This window comes from Netta rufina, assembly GCF_964035555.1.
Source record: "Netta rufina genome assembly, chromosome: 10".
NCBI lineage: Eukaryota > Metazoa > Chordata > Aves > Anseriformes > Anatidae > Netta > Netta rufina.
The window spans coordinates 23129800-23156481 of record NC_140133.1 but is presented as its reverse complement, the minus strand read 5'-3'; the positions used below and the strand labels follow the sequence as shown (position 1 = coordinate 23156481).

General features: G+C 41.7%; 1 protein-coding gene across 2 annotated transcripts in view; it reads left to right on the top strand.

The window, feature by feature from the left end:
- Positions 1-472: 472 nt before the first annotated feature.
- FGD5 (FYVE, RhoGEF and PH domain containing 5) overlaps positions 473-26682 on the top strand; it is a 102465-nt gene continuing 76255 nt past the window's right edge. For both annotated transcript variants that reach the window (XM_084292699.1, XM_084292698.1), the window contains exons 1-2: positions 473-661; positions 8527-11443. In XM_084292699.1, the coding sequence (XP_084148825.1) occupies positions 649-661; positions 8527-11443 (2930 nt within the window). In that variant the 5' untranslated portion in view covers positions 473-648. The remainder of the gene's footprint in view (positions 662-8526; positions 11444-26682) is intronic.

The window sequence follows — 26682 nt, the reverse complement described above, 5'->3', positions numbered from 1 at the left end:
CTCCCAGGCACCGCTGCGGCGGCTCCAGCGGCAGGTGCTGGGGGCGGCTGCGTGGGGCGCGGCCCCGGTCCGGTCCCGAGAACGGAGAGAGGGATGGGGGCGAAGGGGAGGAAGGGCCAACGGGAGGAAGCAGCTGGAGAGGGGGGAAAGACCGAGGAGGGAGGGAAGGCGGGCGAGGAGACGGAGGGAAGGGAGGGGGAAGGAGAAGGAGGGGGTTGGAGGGGCAAGGGGGGTGCAAAGAGGCGCCGAGGGGCCGGAAAGGGAGGTGGGGAACACGAGGCGGGGGCAGGAGGAAGACGGGCAGGGCGAGGGCAGCCGCCGCGCCGTTAAAGTGCCGCGCCCTCAGGCACCCGCGGGCGTCTCGCGCCCCACCGCTGGGGCCGGGGGGTGGTCCCCGCCCCTCCCGGGCCCGCCCCGCGCGCCGCCGGCCGTACGGGGCCCCGCCGCCCCCGCCCCCGCCGGGCCGCGCGCGGGGCAGGGCGGAGGCGCGGAGCTGACCGCCCCGAGCCGGCTCCGCTGCCGGCCGCCCCGCCGGCTCCGTGCCCGTGGCCCCAGAGGGGCTCCAGCGCCGGCGCGTCCGCCAGGGGCGAAGGCGGCGGCCCCCGGGACCATGCTGTGAGCAGGCGGCAAGCGAAGTTGCGGTGGAAGATGAACAACGCCGGTAAGTGCGCGGCTCTGCAGGCACGGCTCTCCGCAGCCGGGCATCTTTTCCCCGGTGCTGACAGCCGCCGGGCGGTCGCCCTCCCTCCGGTACCGGCATCCTTCCTCCTGCGGCTGGGCGCCGCTCCCCGCCGCCGGCACCCCTCGGCCCGGCAGCCGGCGCCCAGGGCCGGTCCAGCCCGGCCCCTGCCTCGGGTGCTGCCCGGTTCCCGCGGGATTCGTAGGGGTCCCTCGGCCGTGGCGGTGGCGAGCCGAGGGCTCCGGGAAGACCCAGGCCGGCAAACCGGGAGGGCCGCGTCTGTTGCGGGACGTGGCTCTGCCTCGGACATGCTCGCACTTCCACAAAGCCCCTGGGAAATTTGTTGTGACTTCCTCTGGGAAGTCTGGAGTTTTGGGGTAGTGTTTTTTGCAATGGGCAAGAAGTTCTGCAAGCCCAAACCTTTCCTTCTGTCTTCTGTTAATTTCCCAGAAATTTTCCCTGGCGGAAACCGGGGAGGTGAGGGAGACTGGATGAGAAGGGAAGAGCTATTAAAGAGAAGACGTTCAACAGTTAGACATTAAAATAAGTGACTGAAAACTTGGGGCAAACTTCAAATTCTCCACCGACTTTCTGATTTTAAGGATGAGGCCTATGTAAAAACTGTAGACGGGAAATAATTACTACCAGCTTCTGAGTTAATTAGAAAAATCTAATGCTGCACAGAGGTAGAGAGGAAAAGAAACAGTCCCTTGGTGTCAGCCCTAAAATTTTCCTCCACAATTCCTTCTTGCAGAGAGTGAATGTCACCCGGCACCTCACTTGCATGGATATGTCCTGAAGCCTAGAGATCTCACGGCTAGATGGCTGGCCTTGCCATTGTCATATGTTGGGAAACTGTGAATCACTGTTTGCCCAAACACAGGAAGACGGTATTGGAAAGGATCACTTAGGTCCAACCCAGCCCTCTGCTGTTGTATTGGGTTGTCATACCACTCCTCTGAGCTTATAGCTGTCCTTGGAGTGGGGAATAGGACGCTTTCCTACCCCAAAGTGGTGACATTTCCGTGCCCTTTCCTTGTTCTTTTTGGACTGGACTCTGGCCCTCCCAGGAAACAAACTCATTTGAAGGTTAAGCAAGCCAGCCAAAAGTTGTTTTAGTTGTGATGCTCCAACCTCTCTTTCTTCATCTTTCCATTATTTAAAAATGAGCAGCTCTGATTTGGTGTGATCTTGGTGGATGCGCAGTGTAAGGAACGTCAAATTATTCCGCTCTAAACTCTGAAATTTTGTTAGCAATTTTCTTTGTTCAGGAGCATGGGGCTGAATGGGACTACCTTCATTACCAAAAGCAGTAACCTATTGTTAGAAATCACAAAGTCATATTACTCCTTTTATCAATTCATCAGGTTATACAAAACATTTTAGGCAGCTCTCCTGCTACTCTTCTCAGGAAGCTGAGAACTGCTTACTCTTGTCACTCCTCCTAGTTTCCAAACCAGTTTCATGGCCATTTATTCTTGGGATTACATTGTCCTTTTGCTTAAAAATAGTTCTTTTCCTCCTCTGGTGTTTACCTCCAGGTTGTATTTATAGAGAGTGTTCATATCCCTTCTCAGCCTTTGTTTTGTGCATTCACACAATGCAAGGAATGTCTCTCCCATCAGTGCAAAGCAGAACTTCCTATTGAATCTGAAGGAGAGAGGTGTTTATTAACTGGCGCAGCTCAGGGACCCACATCAGTGGTCTTTGTATTACAGTAACACATAGCACCAGTAAGCAGTCATACGTGCAGGCACATAAGGCAGCTTTGATCCCACAGAAGTTAAAATAAGGACGGATAGAAAACAGGAAGGGAGATATGGATTATCCTCAGAGATGCAGAACTGATACGAAAAGAAAAATGAAGCAATCCAGCAGGGTCACAGGAAATCTGTGGTGAGTGACAAGAGAGAGCCCCATCTCCCAGCCTCACGCACAGGACCTGCCAGGCTCTTGGTACGTGTTTGTTTGCTGGGTGCTGAAATGGTGCTGCCCAAAGGATGAAGGTACAGATGTTAGAATCCAAATTGTTCATAGGCATAAGTAGATCAGACATTCTTTCAGCTGCTACTGAAATTGGTAGAGGAAAAGCTGCCATATGTACCTGTAAAAAATTTTAGAAAATCTAATCACTGTTGTCTTTGGCTCCCAGAAAGCAATATATGAAACAGCAGGTGAATATAAGCTGTCTGCTGCAGTGTGAGCTTCCTGTGGTGAAATCACAGACAAATTGGAAACATCACAAACATTTAAAGTTATATTGAAAAGAAATATATGCTAGTAACTTAGAACCAAGATTATTTGTAATCATACATACAGGGTTTTTCCACAGACAGTTCCCACGGCCATACCAAGACATGTATGTACAGCCTGTTTAGAGTCAGTGAAAATGCTGGAGAATTTGTGAAGGATCAAGATATTTGGTGTTGAAACTTTTTTTTTTTTTTTTTTGTTGAAATCCTTTTCTCATTATACTGTCTTTATATTTTTCCATTTGCCTAGCAGTGCTTCTCTGTGGGATATTATGCTGTTATATTTATAGATAGCTGTAATGAAGTTAGATAGTAAGACAAACTTGTAAACTGTTGATCAGACATTCCAGAGTCATAATGCATTGATCTAATCATCGAGGATGGATTCCAATAATTGTACAGTACAGCATTTTATTTCTACAGGGTGGGGCGCGCTCTGACAGCCCAGATGATAATATTTCAATTAAGATTTGTAAGGAGACAAAATTCCCTTGGGATAGTTACTACTGTCTATGGGTCTGTCTCCACACTAGTGAAACCTTCATGCTGTGTGGGCTTGCAGAGGACTTTTGATCAGTCGCTTGAAGGATATACATTGTTAACAGAACACAGATTCTTTGCAAAAATACCAGAATTATGGAGAAGCTGAAATCCCATTTTCGTAAATGACTGAGGCATTTAGGAGCCCTTTCTGGCTTTGAATAGGACCTAAGACCTGAAGTGCCTGAAGTCTCAGCTCTCAAAAGACGTAAGTAGCTCATTGCTGTTAAAGTCAAAGTGGAAACTGGTGCCTAAATCTGGACTTGGGTCCCATTTGAAAAGAAGACTTGCAGTCCTGTACCATTAGAAAATTCAAGCCTAAACACCTTTTCCATTTCAAGTGACTCCCCTGCAACTGTTTTCATTTCTTAGGTAACTACTGTTACTTTAAACCTGTTATTTTTCTCTGACTGTGTGAAATAAGTGATGAATTCACGTGCTATAAACCAGATATTTTTGCAGCGAATAGTACAAAAATTATGACATCTCAGTTATTTACAGTATATCCTGGGGTCCTACCAGTGGCAGCACTAGTGTTTTATGAGTTGAGCCCCCTCAAAGGGATTATACTTTCGTTGTAAATCATGCTACCTCATCTATTTTATCTCCAATGTATTGAGGCAGGTTACACAGCTTATGCTGGGTACTTACCTCAATTCAGAATTACATTAAAATGGCTTATCTGCATAAGCAGCTTAAACACACCCTCGGTGTCTGATTCGGACAGCTGGCAGAATTGTAGTTACAGCTTGGAGCATATAGGTTCTTATACTGCAGATGAAATAAGTGAGTTTTAGGAGTCACTTTTCTTGTCTCGCTTTACATTTCTGCCAGAATTACTGCAGTGGTTGGTGTCCATGTCCTGCCATGTCCAAAGCCAGCTCTTCATCCATGAGGAAGATCTGTCTGTTTCATTTACCGTGAAACTCCATGTGTTATTTTGATGGGAAGTTCTGTCTACCATCCAATCATAGAACAATTTCTTCTCTAAGGAGTAGGGACCATGGTGAAAGCATAAAACCTTTTGTTAGACAAACTGAAATAGACACAAGTAGAGAATTTCTTCTCTGTATTGCTTTTGTAAAAACTTGGTGTTGTTTTGGTAGCTGATGTATGGAAACTTCTGCGTGTGACTATACAGAGCAGCTGCACTGTTTCCATTAGTTCCTCGATTTGTACAGCACTTGGTGCATGTGGCTTTTGTTCATAGTATGAGCTCTTGGACAGCACAGTTATTCTCTGATGTGAAAGAGTGTGAATATGATGGCTGCTGGTATAGGCAAGTTTTTTTGTTGTTTCATGTTGTTGTCTGGTTGATAAGATAAAAGGATACAAGTTGTTTCACGGTAGAACTTCTTCTGGGTCCAAACCATTTTTGTGTCTATAATAGTGTTTGGGCAAGTGACATTCTGTGATCCTGTGACATGTAAAAGAATTCCTATATTTACTACTACTCTTAGGGTTGCGTGTTCTTATTTCCTCAGTAGGGGGACTTTACTTGCTTGAAGTGGGGAATCTGATTCTCATCTTTGGAAGAAGTTACAGATTGGAATTGAGGAGATTGTATAGATGCAAAGACATACATTAATGTCTGTGTATTTTAGTTGTACACTGATTTTAGAGAGAAGCATTTATATAACAGGGATACACTCTTGGTTAATTAGGCTGGAGACTGGCTAACGGGCAGTAGAGAATCTCTTTAGCAGTTATCTCTGTATCATTATCAAATGGTAGTATATATAATGCAGGGATAATGAATAGGTTGATACTGTTCAATATTTTTATGGTTGGAAAGCAAATAGAAAAGTATCAGATGACAAAGTTCACTTTATGATGCAAAAATTGGTGACAGGGTCATTAACAATGGTAGGCAGGGCAGTTATAGAAACAGATCAGGATCATTAAGTTGGATCCAGTCAAACTAATTACACTTAATGTATGTTATAAAGCTATCAGTTAGAGACAACAAACAGGGAAAACGTAGCCTTGGGAACAATTGAGAAGTCATAATTTACAAGCAAGTCAACCTGATATATTGACAAGCTAATAAAGAATAGTGAGAACCAGGTCTAAGAAAGTACTGAGCTGTGTAGATAGCATCATCAGTACCCACTCTGGAATTCCTCTTATAGGTCTGCACTATATATCTTATAGGGGCTCCTGGAAAATTGGAAAAGATCAGGAAAAAAAAAATCTAAAAGACAAGACTTCAGGAAAGGAGAAATTGTCCAACTACAAAGATTTAACAAGTTCATCTAATCAATTTACCAAAACCAGGATTGCACAGAGATGTGGTTATAGGGAAGTATATGTCTTCTCCAGAGAAATACTGAATAATAAAAGAGTTTTTAACCTAGCAGAAGAAACAATAGTAAATGCTGAGGATAGAAGCCAGACAGCGCTGACTGGAAATAAAGGCTTTGTTTTTAAAAATCTGCAATTCATTATGGAAATAAGATAAGGAGTATACTAAGGTATATACCCACCTCTTACTCTGTTCAGACTGAAGCTTTCTAGAAAACAAGTTTTGCCTTTATTCTGATATAACTGAGTGAAATTACACAGCTTCTGATTAGAGCTGAATAATACTTTGATGCCATTTCCCAGACGTTTTCCCTCTACCTCCTGTTTCTCATCCACTTTCTGTCTGTGGATTTGAAGCCTTTGTTCCTGGGCAGGAGTATTGAGAATCAGGACTTGGGTGCATTGGTTCCTACTGAAATTCTAGGTTTGGTGCGGTCTCATCACACTATTGCAGTGGAGTCTTTCTATCTGCATGGTCACTTCCATTTAAAAGCATTCTTGCCCTCTTTTTCTCAATGTCTCTCTCGTTTTAACTTGTATCTGAATTGAATTAATGACAAAGGAATGAGGAAACCACAGGCCACACAGGTTTGTTGGTCAGAAAAAGCTACTTTAAGCATCATAAGAGATGCTTGAACTTGGCTGTGGCACCAAAGGTAGAACTAGTATCTACACTGTGGAGCTAACTCATTTCTTGGGCCACTGTCAAAAGACCATGGACCTGGGACAAGTTTACAGAAGTCCTTGTAAATGTGAAACCTCAGTACTTAAGTATTCACCCCAATCCAGTTGTTTGGTGGGGTGGAGATGTTGGTAGTTGTGGTCCCTTATTAGCCTTAATTAAATTCTAGGCTAATTCCAAAATTAAATCTGGAGAACATCTGAAAATGGGTAGTTGCAGTGTTTCAGGCAATACCCCACTTTTCAAAGAAATATGAAAAGTGAGGGCTGTGTCAGTTGATTGGTATTGCAGGAGAGCTGCTAGGCTTACTGTCCACCACTTAGATGTGAAGAGGGACAGGGGTGGAGAGCAGAGCAGTTTTGTGTGGGCCATGGCAGGAACAAAACCATGCTGAATGCAGGTTTGCCTGAAGGAAGGTGGGTAAGGAAAGGAAGCTGTCCTTGTCAGTACAAGGAAACATCAAACAATAAGGGGAGGAGCAGGCTAAAGAAATTCCTATTCCCCAAGAGTTTCCTTTTAAGCACAAGGTGGGTGTGTCTCCCTCCAACATAAAATGTATCCTAAAATAAACATGAGCCATTATTTGTGAACATACATGTTTCTTATGGTGTAATGTTGTTTTTTATCCATTTAGAAGTTACAGCCAGATTCTTTTAAATGGTTCATACACCAAAGGAAGCAGAAATTGAAACAGAGTGAAGTTGTAATAAAAGACAAGCGGTGGTCCATTGTGCTTGACAGATTTGCTCTCTTTTCAGTAATTGTTAGGATTTATTTTAAACACTTGTGTATGCACACAGCCCCAAAAGGGGAAAATTGTTAAATGAACTTCATGGAAGGTAAGAACAACACATTGAGTACTTAGGAAAAAAAAATCCAAATTCGAAGTGGCCAATAGTTGGCCCAGTGGGAAAGAGTAGGACACCGCAATGCCTATTGTCAACATACTTTGAACAGGGCCAGTTATCATAAATTCTCTTCCCCAGCAATGTCACTGAAGGCAGCAGGAGGAGGAATTCAAGATTACTTAATTCTTCTTGCTACAGAAAATTTACCACTGAAGGGAAATCAGGTCACCATTTTCAAACTATATCTTTTTTTTTTTTTTTTTTTTTTTTTTTTAGGTGGATGCCTGCATGGTTATTTTGTGTAGAGAAAATGAGTTAATTTAATTACTTTGTATCTAGTTTGTTCATAAGCCAAAGCTTTGAAGATCCAGGCATTCTCCATGCTCCAGTCTTTTTCTCACTGCTTGTTGTTCCAGTACAAACAGTCTCTGATAAGAATGCCATCCTTCTCCACAAGTAGCCTCAAACCTCCTATTCTCTCTTCTGAACATGAACCATTTTATTCAAAGCCAGTAAGGGCATGTACCTCCTACAAAGTGCTATTTCTGCAGGTCAAATCAAATTGTGACATATCCTAGTGACTTCCAGCTTTGAGTAGTAGAGACACAAAATAAAGCAAGGAGCTAAAAATGGTGAGATTACAGGATCATGGGTCATCTGTTTCATTCTTTATTCTATGTCATAATCTCCAGGTTGACTATTGCTGGAGAAGCAAAGGAGGAACAGCAGGATATTCTCTGCCTGCTGAGGGTCTGCAGAGCACAAGGGCGCTTTAGGGAGAGTCTGCATCACTGAAGGGATCTTGTGCTACAGAGTATATTTTCTGAAAGTCCCCACAGAGCTACTGGTATAATCACTACCTGGAATTAGAAAAAATGTCTGGGCTGTTCCTGGAAGCTGATTTATATTTTGAGGTTATTCCTTTTCAGGTTAAAACTGTGGTGACATTCATTTCTAGAATCTGAGGTGACTGATAAGCACACAGATCACAGATGCTCACTTCCAAGCTAAATAAGGTGTTGAAGATGAAATAATATATATGCAGCTAGCTCCCTTTATCTGCAAAGCAACCTTGCAGGTAAAGCAACAGTGCTACATGGAAGCTGGACTCCTTCTGCATTAGAAGTCACTGGTATAAGATAAAGTGTAGTGTAGAATATATTCTGGTGTATTTAATAAGAAACCAAGATGACTAACATGTCTTCTCTCTCTTCTCTCCAGAAATCACAAAGCCACCACTAGCACCGAAACCAAAAATTATCGGTCATCTTTCTCCAGTAACTGTCTCCAAATTTTCTCCTTCACTGCCAAGGGCTGACATTCTTCATAACCCGAACTCTATGTCTAGAGGTCCCAAACCACCTATTGCTCCCAAGCCAAAACTCTCTGCTGACACTGAGGGCAAATCCAGTGTTTATACCAACAATAACTTAAATAAGTGCTCAAATGGTAAATTGATCTTTCTTGATGGAGAGCTGTATGAAGGAAATCAATGCCATGCTGATTGCCCAGAATCTGAGGCAGATAATGAATACATTGCAGTTCCTGAAGCTCAGCTGACCAGGAAAAACTGCAATGACTTGGAACATGAGCTTGATCAGAGCTTAGATTTCTCTGCAGAGAATGAAGTCTTGGAAACTCCAGAAGAGACAGAGAAGGAACAGGACAACATTCCTAATGATGAGGACACAAGCAATCAAGCAGTTGAGCACCGTAACTCTTTGGATATTGCTGAACCAGTAGAACCAGACTCTGAAGCCTCAACTGTAGACTGTGGCCAGTCTGAGGCACTTTGTGAGGAGACCTCAGATGCCCCTGATGAGAATTATTGTTCTTCCAAGAATGTAGATGAAGATGTTGTAGGTGATTGCAGTGAAACCAAAAACAAGGAGGAAACTTCTAGCAGTCTTGAACTGGTTGCAGACTATAGTGAGATTGACAGTGATAACATTTTGAATAGAGATAAGGACCTAATGGGTGATACCTGTGAAGATATCATTCTGACGCCACCTCCTGCAGATGAATCGATCCTAGGTTGTGAAAAAGCAGGGGAGGATGAGGAGGAACTGCCTGAGATTTTAGAAAATGGAGATGGATGTCCAGCACATGACAGTGATCGCAGTGTGTATGCACAGCTTGATTTGAATATGGAAGAGGGATTCAAAAATGATGACAGTGCAAGTCTTGACATGCTGCCCAATGAGACCAGTGAGGAAACAGCTCTTGGCTTAGAACTGCTTGAAGGTGAACCCAGTGCTGAGAGTGGTTTGGGAGATTCTACCCATCAAGTAGCAGCTGAAGAGGAGAAAGCAGATACAGATGAGTACAATAATACAAACACAGAAAGCGCCAGTGATGGTTTCCAGATCACTGAGAGAAGAGGTGAGGAGACATCAGAGGTAGCCTGTGAAGCAAGCAAAGACTCTGTGAAAGAGGAGGAAGAAGCTGTGAAAGCAGAACACGTGGATGATGGCTGTCAAATTGCTCCTTTTGAGAATTACTATGGTGAGGAAGTACCCACAGAACATTCAGATGAGAATCTGCAAACAGAAGGGACCTCTCTGAATGGAAATGGTCAGATTTCTGATACTCTACCTAGTGGTCCAGGGATGGAACCAGAGCTGGAAGATGTGCCTGTTGAAGAGCATAGTGAAAGGGTTGTTGAAACCTCTAAGTCAGACGAGCTGCAGCTTGAAGACAATGAAGTGGAAGCAAAAAGCCTCAGCAAAAGTGTCTTAAGTTCAACTCAACAGGTTCCATGTGAGGAAGAGTTAGAAGTCTGTAAGCATGGTAAAATGAATGTAAAACATGGGACCAAAAATGTGTTGCATGAAAACCTAGCACTCCCTGAAGTAGTCATTGTGCCTGAAGAATCAGAGGAAAGAGAAACTAGCAGTGATTCCCTAGATGACCCATATGTACTTCCCGCAGAAAATGAAATCACTTGTGATGGGCAGACTGATTCAGGAGCTGATCACAGTAAGAAGGGTGAATTAGGTATGGATGGTGAAAACAACTTGCTGACCATTGATCGTAAAAGCGTTGTCACTAGAACACGGTCGCTCTCTGGGAAAATGCCAGGCTATGTGCCAGAAACAGTTCCAGAAGAAACTGGACCTGAAACTGATTTACTGCCTTCCTGCAATGGCTCTGGGACTGAAGATGTAAGCAATAGTTTATTTTCAGTGGAAGGAAAAACAATGGAAGCCAATAGGGCATTACCAACCAAGTCAAGACGTTTTATTTTATATCCTCGGTCTTATTCTGTTGAAGGGAGAGAGATACCTGTCTCCATTTACAAAGAAAGTGATGGCTATGTACTTGATGATGGTAGAATAAAAAGGACAGAAGACAACTTGTCTTTGCCTTGTGTTAATGGTTCCTCAGGTAGTTTTTCCCAGGGAAATCTTTCATCAGGTGTATCTACTCCATCCTCAGTTGTTGATATACCACCTCCTTTTGAACTTGCCTACATCACCAAAAAGCCAATCACTAAAAGTTCGCCTTCACTTTTGATAGAGAATGAGTCACCTGATAAGTATTCCAAGAAAAAGAAGTCTTCCTTTAAGAGGTTCCTCACTCTAAAATTCAAGAAGAAGACAGAAAATAAAGTCCATGTAGATGTTAATGTTTCCTCTTCGAGGTCCTCATCAGAATCCAGCTATCATGGGCCTCTGAGACTGCTGGAGCTGGACAGGAGAAGCCTAAGTAGCTCACCTCAACTAAAATCACATGTGGGGAAGCTCCGTGCATCTGAGTCTCCCTCAGCTGTTCTTTTCTATAAGGATGGTAAGAGAAAAGGAACACCCAAGTCCTTCAGCAGGAGTGTGTCAAGGGTGGAGTCCTTTGAGGACCGGTCCAGACCTCCTTTCATGCCACTTCCATTAACAAAACCTAGATCCATTTCTTTTCCCAATGCTGACACTTCTGACTATGAGAACATTCCAGCTATGAGCTCTGATTATGAAAATATACAAATTCCTCCTCGAAGATCCACAAGAGCAGGAACTTTTACTGAGTTTTTCGAAGATCCCAGCAGGGCATTATCTGCTGCTAATGAGAATGATGGCTATGTGGATATGAGCAGCTTCACTGGCTTTGAGAACAAGCAGCAAACCACAGAGCAGGAAACAGAAAGGTATTGTAATACATTATTATGTAAGACCTGCTAGCTTTGGCCAGAAAGGCAAGGCCTGCCCTGCTAGGTACCGTAGGCAGATCTTCCATGTTGCTTGGCTTATGTCCCTCTCAGGAAATGCTCACAAAGCAAAACTAGAAGAATATAAATTAAGCCTTTATCAGTGAAGAAAAAAAAAAAAAAAAGACAACAAATTAACTCTTAACTTTGTAAATGGGTGCCAGCAACTGTGGTGGATCTGGATCCTATAGTTTGCAAATACAGGCCAAAAGATCTTTCACTCAGACAGTGGTGAGGCACTGGAACAGCTTACCCAGAGAGGTTGTGGATGCCCCATTCCTGGAGGCATTCAAGACCAGGTTAGATGAGGCCCCAGGCAACCTGATCTAGTGGGTGTTACTTATATACGTGTAATTCAATTTCAAACTACGGCAGTTAAGTATAGACCATAAAATCCCAAACCACGAGCTAATCAGACTAAATAATTAATTTTAAAAGTTGCTTTAAAGCCTATCATTAAGGATCTTTGACAGAGTTGTTGATTTCTGAATGAATTAAATGTCTGAAATCATATGCATTGCTAGGTTTAATAATAATCTTTCATCCCCATTCCATTAGGTTATTTGCAAATACAAAAATGTTCCAGAGCTATCCCTTTCGATAGTTACATAGGTGCAATGCACTCAAGATGTTTGAATTAATATTCCATTATTACATTTCTATTGTCAGATTATAGCATACAATCGGCGGAGTGCAAATATATAAATAAGAAGGGTATTTTCAGTTAAGATCATGGTAACATAGAAAACAAGGTGGAAAATGAATGAAAAAAAATATTTTTAATGCAGTCACATTTTGTTAGGGCTATGTGAAAATATAAAAATCATCTAAGGTATTTCAGACTGGGGAGTGAAAAAAATGTCTTTAACACCTTTGAGTCTTGCACACTCATTCTAAGACTAGAATGATGTACAGTGCATTGTCTATTTGAGAGAGGCAAGAGTTGGTGGTGGGGCAGCATGAGGGAAGACATTTCATCAGTGTTTAAGATGTGGATCAAATGTGCCTGAAGCTGAGGGTTTTGGGATGCAGGCCTGCAACTTAGCTTTTTGGAGATATGGGCTACCTGCAGTGTTGGGATCCTCATTGGTGCTGACACTGGGGCATACATGGTGGAGTACAGTGCAACTTCGCAACACACGGCCACATCCCCATGGTAGGGCTCAGCAGAAGTTGCCTTGGCAGGGCCTGACAGCCCATTAGTCATGTTCCTTTCAGTGGTTTGAATTGCACCCCACACACTGACGTTTGCTCTTGGAAGAACTGGCCAGTTCTTTGTCTCCATGAAACACCGCCCATTTTGGGTAGTTCTCGAAGAACCAAGTTAAAAATATTAAAAGTACGTAAATTGCTGTGACTTGGGTCCATTTATGAACTTCCTGTGGAAGCCTGTTGTTTCAAAGGGAGAGCCAATCCAAACTGGTTCAGGAAGTCTCAAGGTCAAGGCGTGAACATAGTTTTTCAGGCTGCTGCTTGTTGTGCTTGCACTTTTTGCTGTCAGGGAAGAAATGAAGGCTAGGTTCTCCTGAATGACCCCTTTATCAAGATATCTGGGGTGGAGGGGAAGAGCAGCAGGCAGACAGCAATATACTTGTATTGCTGCTGAGAGAGCTGTAATTTGACGTATTTGTCAGGATGTTTTGGACAAAGACATGACTGAGAAGCTTTGCTGAAAAGTAAATGGATAACACATCCAAAAGCATAATGTACTTGGAGACAGAGTGTATGGTCTAATCTTTTAAGAGCAAACCGAATTGTACAAAGCATGTACATGAACCCATTTACACAATCATACGTGATGTATAGGTATGCATGTTTTATTTCTTGTAAAAGCAGTTCTCTGTAGAATCTCTCTCAATGGAGTTAGGCTTTCTAATACAAATAGCTATCAAGCACAGCTCTACGACAGCCACACAGGGATAACATTGACTTTTAACTGTAGCCTTCTCATATCCTGAGGCTTATTTCAACCATTTGAGAGTACAAGTCTGTTGGACTAAACCCTTGTAATACATGAGGCTTGAGCCCATCAACTTCTCTTTGGTGCATTCACCTGTGGAATGTTGGTGTTGAGCATCTGCTCGTACCTTATGGTATTGTGACATTTTTTGATGAATGGTGGAGTAAAATCTTTTATTACAATTTAGAGAACAGAATGTGAGAATGCTATAAAAGATTATAATTATCCAAGAACCTTCACTTGTGTGTGTGACAGGGGAAAAGTGGAGTGGGGGGCTCAGAAAATGTCAGATGAGAAGATTAACTGTTTAATTTTCTTGTTTAAAAGGAAAAACCATGTGGAGTAGATTTAAACCAATAATTTCTAATTAGAACCAATCAAATCTATAGAAAAAGTCCAATAATGGCACTGTTGGAAATATATCTTAAAATTACCATTGCCAGGATAAAATGGGGAATATTGTCCTCTGAAGAGCAGTTACTGTGTATCCCCAAAATTTAGCAGTCTGGTGTAAATAAACTGATTCAGGTGTATGATAATAAAGAACATCATTTGCCTTCTGTACAGTGTAGAAATAATGGGACATAAGTCAAATTGGACAAAATGCTGATCTGCTGAGCCTTGGACTCTCAAGTAAATTCTTGTGGGGGTAGTGCAGAGATCCCAGTGCTCTGTGCAGTTATACCCAGGCTCATGGTAATTCCTAATAACTCTAGAATTGAAGGCTCATGCCTGTAAACTACCCCCAAGGCTCCGACCTTGTTTTTTACTGCTTTTCAAGAGGAAGCCATCTAATTGCTCTCAGCTTTTATACAATAAGGAAAGCTGATCACTCTTCCATATCCTATTCCTCTGCAAACATACTTTTATTCCCAAAGAATTGTACTTCCTCAAGAAGAAGATGAAGAAAAACTTGTCTTTAGTAGAAAGCCAGGATAACAATGTGGCTTGTGTGAGACTTTTCCTTTAATTTGGCCAGTTTGAAGCACACAGGTGCTTTGGGACTGATACAATAGTCCTAGATTCTAAAGCACTAGAGTTGGAGATGATGCTTCATGAGCTAGCAGTTACATTGAATACTTCATAAGCAATGCTCTTTGTATGTAGTCATAGTAAGTTTGGGCATGTGCCAAGCATGGGTGCAAGATGATACAAGGACTGTGTCAGTGCAGACTGTTTCTAAAATGTATGCTAAAATCAGATTATGGTTACACTGCAGTACAACCATTGCCTATAGCTGATGGGTCATAGAGAATGCAAATCACCCTCCTCTAAAAGTAGAAAAATCCAGTGGGTAAGCAGTCACTTCCCCCTCCAGTGGCTATTTAGCTGTTCCCCTTGCCCCACCACTGAATTCATTAACCTATGTTCTATCAAGTTACACCACTTAAGTTGTTATATTCTCTCTGCTCCCTTCAGGTCATCAGTCACTGATTTGCTCCAAAACTGCTTCCAGGGACAGTCTGCATGACCCTTCTGAAACAGACATACAAAAGCACACTAACAAAAGCTTAGCTATTGTTAGAACTATTGTAGAACATGATTTCTGTTCCTTAAAATGATCAGAATAACATGCTATTCAAAGTTACATATGTTTTTAAGATTAAGGTGAAATTAAAACCATTAGAATGAGTTTTTCCCAACATAGTGCATATTTTTAACCAATAAAATCAAGATGTTATATCTCTTTCTCTATCTGGGACTTCAAATGAGAAGCATGGTTTATACAAAATAAAATCACCCACTTTTAGAGAGGCCCAGTGTGGTATCTAAGTACAGCATATGAAGGATAAGGTGCAAGTGTGTAGATAATTATGTAGTAGAAGCTTCAGTATAAAAGGTCCACACCCCAAAATAACAAAGACCAAAGAAGGACAATCAATGCTTTCATACTTAAAACAGCATGAGAAATATACAGGAATATTTTGTCAGGAATATTTTATGTAATCTTTCATATACAGGAATCTTTTCATAATAGTGAATTAATGCTATTTATATTAACCTCAGAGAAATTCACAGTGCTCTGATCTACATAAAAGACCAGTAAGTTTCCAAATAGAAAGAATGACAGTGATACTGCTATGTTTGTCAAAGTGGTATCATGTCAGAGATACTCAGATACTTTAGTGAGAGACAGATGGGCAAGAAGATGAAGGGATGCTTCAGGGACAAGCACTCCTGAGGTTAATAAAGGTATTTGATATGATTTGAGGAATAATTATTGAAAGAATCAGCTCTTTATCAAAAGTTGATGTGTAATTCATCTCCACTCTCTAACATGTTTAAAAATGAAGTAAGTACTTGCTGAACTCAAGCTCAGTAAGGGTGACTGTTAACCTACAAGGCTCTCTTATTGCTTAGAGCTGGGAGGCACATCTTAAAAGTCTGATGCATACAAGGGCAGAAGCAAATGCTCAGGATTGTTCTTTGGTTAAGTCCAGCTGAGTGAGCCAAATTATGCCTCATGAAACTGCATTGATTAAAGCAGGGGATGTTGAGGGTGCTACCTTTTAATTTCTTCTAAATGTGTTGAATAAATAATTTTCTTCATCAATTTATCCTCCCCCCTTTATTCTCTTTTTCATTTAATTGGTGAAGATGTTTGAAAAAATTTTGTTTAACTTCTAAAATGGGTCAAGTGATACCCGCACTGCAGAGTTAATCTCCAAACATGATATGACTGAAGCCTGTAAGCATCTGCCTTCAAATGCCTGCAATAGATCATAGTCTTTTTATGCTTTCCTTTTTGCTGAAAAGTTCTGGAGATCAGTATTTTGGAAGGTTGTGGTTTGCTCAGTCTGTCATGCATGAAAATGTAGCCGTACTTGTGGTTCATAAAGCAACTCTCCTCCCTTCTTCCATTAGAAAGGAAACCATAACTGCATCTGAAATAGTGGTCTGTTTTACTGCTACCTCAAATTAAATTAACTTAAACTATCTCACTTAAATTCATTCTAAGAGAATTAGAGTTGAAAGGGTTTCTGTAAAGGATCTTAGAAGAGTTACAAAGACAGGACCTGTAGTTGCACATCGGTTTTATTCTTTTCACTGAACAACCAGCATATGGGCAAAGACCCTGGAAGGCTCCAAAGGCACTGCAAATATCCCTGAAGCGTTCAAGTTCGGAGATGGGACGAAGTCCCATAAAAATGGGATAATAGCTTCTGATATAACAGAGGAAATATGGATCAAGAACTGGGTCTAGAGACAAGGGAGAGAGACATTTTCACTTGTAATCTGGTGAATATGATTGAAAATAAAATCTCAGTAGCTTTCATCCATTGTTGCACTTCACAGCATAAACCTTAAAGCTGATTGCAGAACAGGGGCTCCCAGCACTATACCCTGACTTCAGGCTGTGTACAACCTATTGAAATTCTTGACAATAGCCACAGCCAGCTCTGACATGAGTCATGTCTTTATTTCTGTTTACCTTAGAATTGTCTGAATTGCCACAGGGAATTAGAAGTTGATAGCAGTTAATACAGGATTTCCAGCTGCTCAGGGACAGGGAGCAGTCTGCAGGAGATAACCCCTTGGTGCTCAGATCTGGGCACAAGGCATGCTTTACCTTGTATTGTTGGGCAATAGAGGGGTGGAGAATTGTCTTTCAAAGACAGCAAGGACAGAGATGGCTCTTAAATGCTTTTTGAAGGTAGATCATTTCAAGCAAGCAACTTTGAAAAGTGTCTCTGCACAGTGTTGGTAATGTTTTTATTGCTAACGAAGGAGAGGTTTTAACACATGTCCAGCTTTAGATGTCAAGCTGATGGTGGCAGCGTGATCTCTCTTCTGTTTTCTCACATCCGTGGAGCTGTTTGTCTGGGTTCATGTTGGGGATGCAGTTGTGGGGGGATAGTACAGGTAGCCAGGAAAGCAGCATGCTCCCCCAGCACAGCTTTGCATTGCACATCACCATTCTGCACACACAGCAGATGTGTCCCAGCACAGCCTCAGCATGCTGGGTACAGCCCCAGCTTTGTTAGGAGAAATCACAGTGCTATATATATATCTTAGGAAATGATCCCAAGCCTCAGTAGATGGTTTTGTTAGCAGCTGGATTTCAGTCTGTTGGCAACTTTTCTCATCAGATCACAGTGCAGAGAAGGAAGAATTTATACGCATGCGGTCTTCTTCATGTTCTGAGGGATTATAAACTCAGGTAGTCCTCTTTGTGCTCTCTGTTTTTGTTATGTAGACCAATAATCTATTTCCAGTGGGGTTCCATGGGAAAGGGAGTGAGCCTGCTGTGGCACAGCATATTTGCCCTGGATTATGTTTACAGGTCATACAAAGTCATATTGGTGTGTTTTAAGGATTCCTAGCACCACACAGAAAAAGCGTGTACAGTGCAGACAGGGTGATGAGAATGGAGACAGCCGAAATGTAGCGTTGTCTGAAATAGTCAGATCCTTTACTGTCAATTTGTGTTTTGCTTATGCCTTTCTCCTCTCCTGCCCCCACCCTGAGCCTTCCTGAGATTTATTGAATGAGAGATTGCACATTACAATTCTGCAGCCTTTCCAGGATCCACTGGTCAATGATACAGGCTCCATAGCATTAAAAATGGAATAGTACTCTGTTGTTGTTACAAATCTAATCTAATAGTTTATGGTTTACTGTGCCATTTAACAAAGTTATTTACGATGTACAGTGCATTTTCTATTATCCTGCAAGAATTCTGCTTTTTCAGACCCAAGGGGGCTTAACATAAAAGCTACCTTAAGACTGGCTGTTCAGTGACATACAACAATTAATTTCATCTTAATGGACCAATTATAGCTAATGGATGGGAGAACACATTTAAGAGGCATTGTCTGTTTTGCCAAGACACCTATTAAAGAGCTTATAAAAGGACCCTTTTGCTTGAGTAGTTTACTGAATTAATTAGATGCTATCCTTCGAAGGCCTAGAGCAAGCAAACTGAGACCTATCATCCTTGAACACCTTTTGTTGTTTTGTCAGACTCATGCTACAACAATTTTATCTTTGGCTTATCAGTAGCACAGGCATGTCCTTAAACTTGTCCTTTTTTGCAAAGGAAGTACAGCAAGGTACTAATGTACAGAAGCAAGTGACAGATTCTTGGATCTGTGTTCAGCAGTCTCCAGCCAGCCATATTCAACTATCTCAAATTAAATAGCTATTCAGTCTGTTGGCAGTTTGTCTTTGTGTCTTGAGTAGTTAGTAAATTGGGGTCCAAAACTCTGATAATATCACATTGCATCTTCCTGCTAGGGTCTCTACGCATGTGGACCTACTCTGATGTCTCTGATCAAAGTTTTTCAGTGAGGCTTGTAAATCCTGTTATGTTTTGGGTACCAGTCTAGCCATTTAGATCTGGCTAAACCAGATCCGGCTAACCAGTTTAGCCATTTAGATCTGGCTAAAAGAGCATAAAAAGCTTTCCTCCTTAGCATAAATGTCTTCAGAAGTAATAGACCGCATGCAGTACAATATATCCTTGAAGTCACATCTTCTGGTCCTTAAATAGAAAAGGAATAAGAGAGCCAGAAGTGAGCATCTAAAAATCTTACCTTTAAACTTTCTGCCTTCATATTTTCAGGCTTAAAAAATTCAGACAATGGCAGTGATGTAAAAACACATCATAGTGAATACACTCAGGGTAAAGAGCCACAGTGAGAGTGACATACGTATGTTGAAAAGTCTGCAGAGATGACAAAGAAGTATTTTAAACTGTGCTGGACAAGCAACTGATCTTGCCATTCAATTGAAGTTCTAAGAAAAATCATTGCTTCAGTTTCCCCAAGAGAAATAGAAGAATATATGTGGCTAACTGAAAAGACCAAGAAAAAACATTTTGTATAAAATAAAGGAATTCTATTAGGTTCCCAACATTTTTTTCTGATTGTTTCACTTGCTAAGTAAAAATACATATATACAGAGATCGAAGTAAATTCTGAACTAAAGCTTATTTTTGAATTGCAAAATTAAGATGGTTTTGATTTTCCAAAACTATTTGGGAACCAGGATTAATTAATAGAATAATCCCAACTAAATGTCAGAAGTCTACAATTTATTAATAATGCTAGGTCTGAAAAAGCCTCATCCAAGCAAAATTGTAGCCAGCTCTAATTCTAACCTGGGGGCTGATACTGATGTCTTAGGAGACAGAGCAGAGCCACTGAGCACTTTGAGTCTGCCCTACATGTTAGTAGTTAATCTCTGTTTCTTTCCTTCTGAAAATATTCTGCTCTAATGACTGGATGAATCTCTGAAACAAACAAACAAATCAGTTCACTCAGTGTTTCCCCCAAATATCAGGAAAGAAATGCCAGATACAAGGTCTTGGTTAGTGTAGAATTCCAGGAGCACTGTGTGTTTTCCTGGTAAGGCTGCAGAGTAGGTGAATCTCAAGTCCAGTATGCACTGTCTAGTCCAAAGGGAATCCCAGCTGGAAGGACAACTATGAAGATAAGAATTTTGTAGTAGTGTCAGTTCCTTCTATATGTTCTCTGATCTCTCTGAAGACTGACAGGAAAAGCCACAAAACATTCCTGCCTTTATGCTAAGGAGATGCACCCAGTTTGCAGGAGCTCAGGAACGTTAAAACCCAAGAGACTGGGTGCTGCTCTGTCCAGGAGTGGCCTGTGTGAGGGGCAGAGCAGCATCCCATAGAGTCTCCTCAGACTGCCTGAGATCACTGAACCTTGCAGCACCAGCACTAAGAAGCCCTGTTACAATGATACAGGAAAGACGATTGCATTGTTCAGTGTTCTCACCCCATAATCAAATGACAGGACAAGTGTATGCTGGACAAGCAACAGAGAGCTCAGTTTTGAGCTCATGTTTTGAGGGATCTGCTATAGAAACCTCTCCAACTCTCTCATAGTAGCAAAATGATGTTGGGGATCTTAGCATGAGGCTAGGGCACATTTAGCACTAACTACCACTGCTTCAGACAGTCTCTGTGGGGGAGGCTTAGGCCAGGGCTGGCGATCTACAACAGCCCTCAAGAGTGAAGGACATTTTGGTCAATAACGAGGGCAGGTGTATAATCTATACAAATTCCTTCATGACTCTGGCAACACAAACAGCTGGAATAATGCTTACAGCAATAAGAGAGGAGTTTGGTTAAGCCTCACTCCAGTCAAAAATACTTTGTTCAGTTTTTGTTTGTTTGTTTAAATAGGGAATATTACTACTGTCATTTTGACAGGTTTTCTTGTGATCCCAACTTCAATGCGTTTTCCCCCTGGTTTGTTTCCCAGACCTGGCTGCATGATGCTGATAAAGCAGCTGACCCTTCCAGCACAGAGAAATGACAATTCCCCTTCCATTTTGGACTCCTCTTGGGCATTGTGATGTTCATTACACTGAAGGTGCTGTGGGAATTCTTCATGGAAAGTATGGGGTAAAAAACTGGCAATAAAATGAAAATAGAACATAAAGATTCTGGTTCCAACTTTTAGTGACTACATTACACTGCCAAAAATAAACAAAGACAGAATAATCAGGAAGATACCACTGATCTAAGATATGTCTGATCTAAGATGTGTCATGTCACCACACTGTTTATTTTCATGAAATCTATAATCTTTTGCTAACTGGGTCCAGAAATCATCCTCAGAAAAACACTGGTAAATGTGTCGTAGTCGGAAAAGTAACTACATAAGTGGAATCTGGATGAGAAAACAATACCATGCCAAATGCTCATTTTCAGTACATTGGTATTCTCTGTTGACTTCTGCCTCTGAAGATCTGAACAGCTATTTATCATTTGACTGCCCTGATAGTTCAGGCTAGCACCTGAAAATAGAACAAGCTGGCACATATTCCACAAAGAGAAAATTCACAAAAGTGTTCTGTGTGAACAACATATCTGTTCTGACAAAAATTTAAGGAAGTTTTAAGTTTACTTCTATATATTGTAATCTAAGGTTTAGAAAACCCAGTCTGTATGTATGTCTGGTTTTCATCCCATATCACCTTGGATCAGTCCAAGTGATCCCAGTGAGGTAATGGGAATCTGAGTTTCTCACAACCAACAGGTTTTTGATCTCAAGGTGACCAAAACCAGGTACAGTTCCGCTTCATTTCTAAAACATGTGAAATATTTTATCTTCAGTTTTCTGAGGTGCAAAAATAAATTTCTAAGCTTCAGAAGTTCCAGCAAAGAAGAACAGTTGGCTTCTGGTAAAGTCTGCAATAATCAGAGTTTACCCTTCTACATATAACAAATAAAATATGTGATGGGCCAGGGACTTACAAGAGTAGGGCCATGATAGGAAGTTGGAAAGATTTCCCGGAAATTCTCAGGGCATCTCCAACTTAAAAATGCTGATTGTCATTTGTAAATTAGCACCTATCTCCAAGGAGGTTGTTGAGTTTATCAGCTCAACATGACTCATGGAGTGCTAGCCATGTAGCGAACCACCTGGTAGTGTCTGAAGCACTCAGGGTATCACATCTCTTATTCTGATAACATACATTAATTGCTAGACGAGGGAAAGAACCAACAGCCAGGGTTTGAAGAAGCAGACAAAGGAAAGATGCAGAAAATCACAACACAAGCTAGTGGCAGGGCATACCTGGATATTTTCAGGTCTGTAGAAGTAAGCCATTTCACTGCATTTTCCATGCTTCATACACATACTGTCTATCCCTGCACTGGTCTCCTTTTTGATCCACTGTATGATACATTGGTCTTCCTGCCTGTGGTACCTTCTGAAATACACTGCAAAGATAAGCAGGATAGTACATAATGTGCATCCAGGACGCACGTGTGTGTACACCCCATCACCCCATGGCCTTTTGCAGACCACGTTAAAGTCTAGAATGTGATACTAAAACAAGCTGATCTATTTCAAAACTGCCTGTCCTCATCCTCCTCCCTGACCTTGGCCATGCCCTCCTCTTCCTCATTGGTCTAGGGGCTTGTCTGACCCAATCCAAATTACTAAACCAGCAAAACCTATTTGGTTTTCTGGTGCTGAGCTAGTTTTAGGTTCAGGATGCAGGCTGTGCTCACTAGCTTTATTGGTCAAATGGTAATGAAACACAGCCAGACTCTCCATGTATTATACATATGCTGTCAGATCTCTGCAATAGGCACATACAGAGAGAAATGGTTTTGCTCCCTGGAAAGTGAAACAATAAATGTGGAGCAAATTGTAACTGTCTTCACGCAGAACATCTTATTACAGAGATAGAATCAAGGTTAAGCAACAGAAAATTCCCTGATGAGTGCCAGCTCCTGCTTCAAGTTGTTATAACTGGACCATGGTTTCTGGCCGCATCATTGCACAAGGTGCCTGGGCTGACAGTTCTGATGCTGTTTATATTACTGTCTGCTTCTCTCACCCTCAGAGCAGAAGGCTGTGCTGTATGTTCCATGCTGGTCTGTTTGTTGATCTCTCTGCTAAATCAGCAGTGTCAATGAAAGTGCCACTTGAAGAATGATGGCAAGAATCGGTGATAAATAGGCTGCATGGCAGGTGTGAGCACAGGGTTATTTGAACGGGATAGGGGGAGAGAGGAACACTGAAGCTCCCTTGAGGAATTATTAGACTGTATTTAAAATGCTTCAGAGGCTTGCTTCTCTTTCCTGTAATGTCCTTATTGCATGGAGCACTGTTTCCTAGCAAAGCTCATTCCTCATCTGTTCTTGTTCGTTTACAGTTTATACATCATATGTTTTCATCTTTCAAACCTCTTACTCCTAGGTCAGGAAGTCTGCCACAAATTCTGTGTCTGTTTAGGCATTTAGACTTATTCATTGCTTTAATACATGCAGCAGATGAAAGTTTTAGTCCCATTTTGAGATTCTGTGATCTATGCATTAAAGTTTCACCCTTTGGGATCATTTTATGACAGTATTTCAGTTTGGAGATGAACAATAAAGATACAGGAGTGCTAAACATCTGATTTCATGCAACAAGGTGTTGTTTATCTGTGGCATATTTATAATCTACCTGCAATTTGAGTGCTGTGCAAAATTCTTCAACTTTCCATTAAAATCTGAAATCAAACAAGCATCCAGATCAATATATCAAGGACATAAAACTACTGAAGGTATCCAAAGAGGCCTACAAAGCTGGTGAAGGGTCTAGAGGGGAAGATGTATGAGAAGTGGCTGAGGTCCCTTGGTTGGTTGTTCAGCCTGGAAAAGAGGAGGCTGAGAGGAGGCCTCATGGCAGACTGCAGCTCCCTCACGAAGGGAGCAGAGGGGCAGGCACTGAGCTCTGCTCTCTGGGGACAGTGACAGGACCTGAGGGAACAGCATGGAGCTGGGACAGGGGAGGGTCAGGCTTGGGGTTAGAAAAAGGTTCTTCACCCAGTGGATGGTCGGGCACTGAGTGGGCTCCCCAAGGATGTGGCCATGGCACTGAGCCTGCTGGAATTCAAGGAGCATTTGGACAATGTTCTCAGACATATGGTCTGATCCTGTGCAGAGCCAGGAGTTGGACTTGGTGATCCTTGTGGGTTCCTTCCAACTCAGGAGATTCTCTGATTCGATGATCAAAGTAGGTTGTATTTTTTTACTTTCTCATGTTGGTCTAGGAACTTTTATGGGCTTAGCTGTTTTGAGGCAAACGTAGAATGCTGATCTCAGGGTTTGAATTTGAAAACAATATTGGTCAATAGGTTTCCAATATTTTGTCTTTAAAATATTAAATATCACTTTGGGGCCCCACCCAAATCAAAAGTATTGGGTTCAAAATTAGCACTTGAAATTTGTCCTATAAATTCATGTCATGATGGCTTTTTTTTTTACCATAAAAATTACTTTGGAGATCCACTAAAATGATTTGGAATCTTAATATCATTAATTGAGCCTCAAAAATTCTGACAGGGTCCAACCAAATTCTAATTTTGACTTACTGAAAGCAGAAGTCATTCCCACACACGTGCCTGCAGTCCTACATGCGAGCTACTGGTTGGTTGTTTTTTCTTCTACATAGTCAGTAGCCTGGGGTGCATTTTGACACCTTGTCAGCATCCGCTACCTCTCCATTAACTCCACCCGAACCTCAGTGCCATTCGCAGCCTGAGGTACATTTCAAATGAAGGGTTTATGCTGAGTTACTGCAAGGTTAATTCTTTGATCACAGCATAGAAATATGTATAACACTGTGAAAGTCCCTTGCCAGCTGCTACTGAAGGCACCCACACTGCACACATGGGTAATCTTATACTGCCAGTTCTGAAAGAGTGATGTTGCTACTGCATTGAAAGCAACACCTTGAAATTGCACATGACAAGTGTCATCTCTACTTTGGAAGTGGCAATTACAAATCGCACGTATCCTGCTGTTTCTAATAATACTTCAGAAATTCTGTAGTCCGTTCTTATTCCCTCCTATACCTAACCAACTGTTCTACTTCATGCATGAATGAAATTGAAATCAACAATGCTGTAACAATGCTTAGAGATAGTTCTCTTATTTGGCCTCATTAGCTTATGAGGTGTTTGTAATTTCACTTATAAGCAAGGCAGTACTTTCAAGAGATTCATGTATTGTCTGCATCTGGTAGCAGATTCAGACATGAAGAACTAGTGGTGTGTCACTAATAGCAGCTACTATTCTTCATTTAAGAATAAAATCTGCTTTTTTAAAAGGGAGGAAAGGAAAACTGAAATCTGCCTTGACCTTCTTTGGAAGTATCATTTTCTCTGTTACCTAAGAAGTTTTAGGAACACTAATTTTAAGTCCTTTCCTGACACAGCTCCAAACAGTTAAAAAAAAAAATCCAAGAATGTTTTCCACCACAAAACCAAGCCCTCTGTCTTCTGCCAGTTCTGCTGGCTCTTAGAACTGGGTTCCAAGAATTCAGATTTCGGTTAATAAGCAGATCATTAAAAAATCTGTCTGCAGTGAATGTTTGATTCAACTTCAGTTCTGTGTTTGCCTAATTGAAATCTAATCACATCTTTGTAACTAGATTCCAGAATCAGAAGTGTATTCCAAGCAGTATTCTGAGTTTCATGACCGCATGCATAAAAGTACAGAGCAGCTGCTGTATTGTACAAACCTAGGCACCAAGGAACAAACAGGACGTGTAAAGATACTCTAGTTGTATGTAACTCAGTGTAGTCAATAGCCTCCTTGTGCAGCCACCAAACAGATCAGATCTGGACCCAGATTCTTACCTATTTAAAATTTTAAAACTCTATTATGCTTGTAAGACAGCAGAACTTTATGTCAGACTTAATAGTCAACAAACACCAAGCATCTCCAGGAAAGTCCAGTGTATGCTAACAGCATGGCATGCCTTTGTTCTGCCCAGCACCATTTGTAAAACTACCACAAAATGACTTATGTAGAACTTTTTCTGAAGTGTCTATCTGCACTTTTTAATAAATTGCAAGTCTTTGGGCAAAAAGCACTGCCTAAATTGTTGGTGTTTATCTCCAATGTGTGGCGTTGTGCAGAAATCATACCAGCTGCCAGCCTGCCAGCAATTAGGGGTATGTAACTCAAGAACACCACCTCCAACTCATGAACATGCTGCCCGTGCCTTCACCCCCCTCCCCCCCCCAGCCCCAAGTCAGGGTGAATTGCTGCTAAATTTTACACCAGTATATACAATGTCAGTGTCAATAAGGTAAGTTATTGAATACAGGAAAGTGCTGAGCAGTTTCACTGTCAGAGGCCATCTGTACTGTGACTTAGAGGGTGCTCAGCAGATCCCTTGAAACCTGTCCTGATAATTAGCGAACATTTTCCTTGTAATCTTCTGTCATTTGATAGATGTGCAGAGAGGAATGATGCAGATGTATGGCCTGCACTGTCCGAGAAGGAAGATTTCACAGCAAAAATAGAGACCATTGTTGCTGCCAAGCACTCAGGGCTTCACTCCACCCCTCTCAATTCAGGTTTCCAAGCATTGCAAGGATTCAGCCTAGCAAAAGGTGACCAGAGATGGGGAACAACATGGGTGCTGGGGGACAACAGGGCTGGGATTTAGCAAGGAAAAAAAGAAAAGAAAAAAAAAAAAAGAAGAAGAAAAAAAAAAAAGAATAAGAAGATCTGCACTGATACCTTAAGGAAGATTTCTGCTGGAGCTGTAGGACAGAAAAGTTTTGTGTTTCTGTGAAACTAATGATTTAATAAAAGTAAAAGCACTGTGGTGGTAGACACACAATATAAATAATGTGCTCAGATGAATCTATAAAAGGCAGAGCTGCCTTTAATAACCTATTATGTATTATCAGCCGCCCCATTGTACCTTCTGGCATGGTGGGGCGCTGGGTG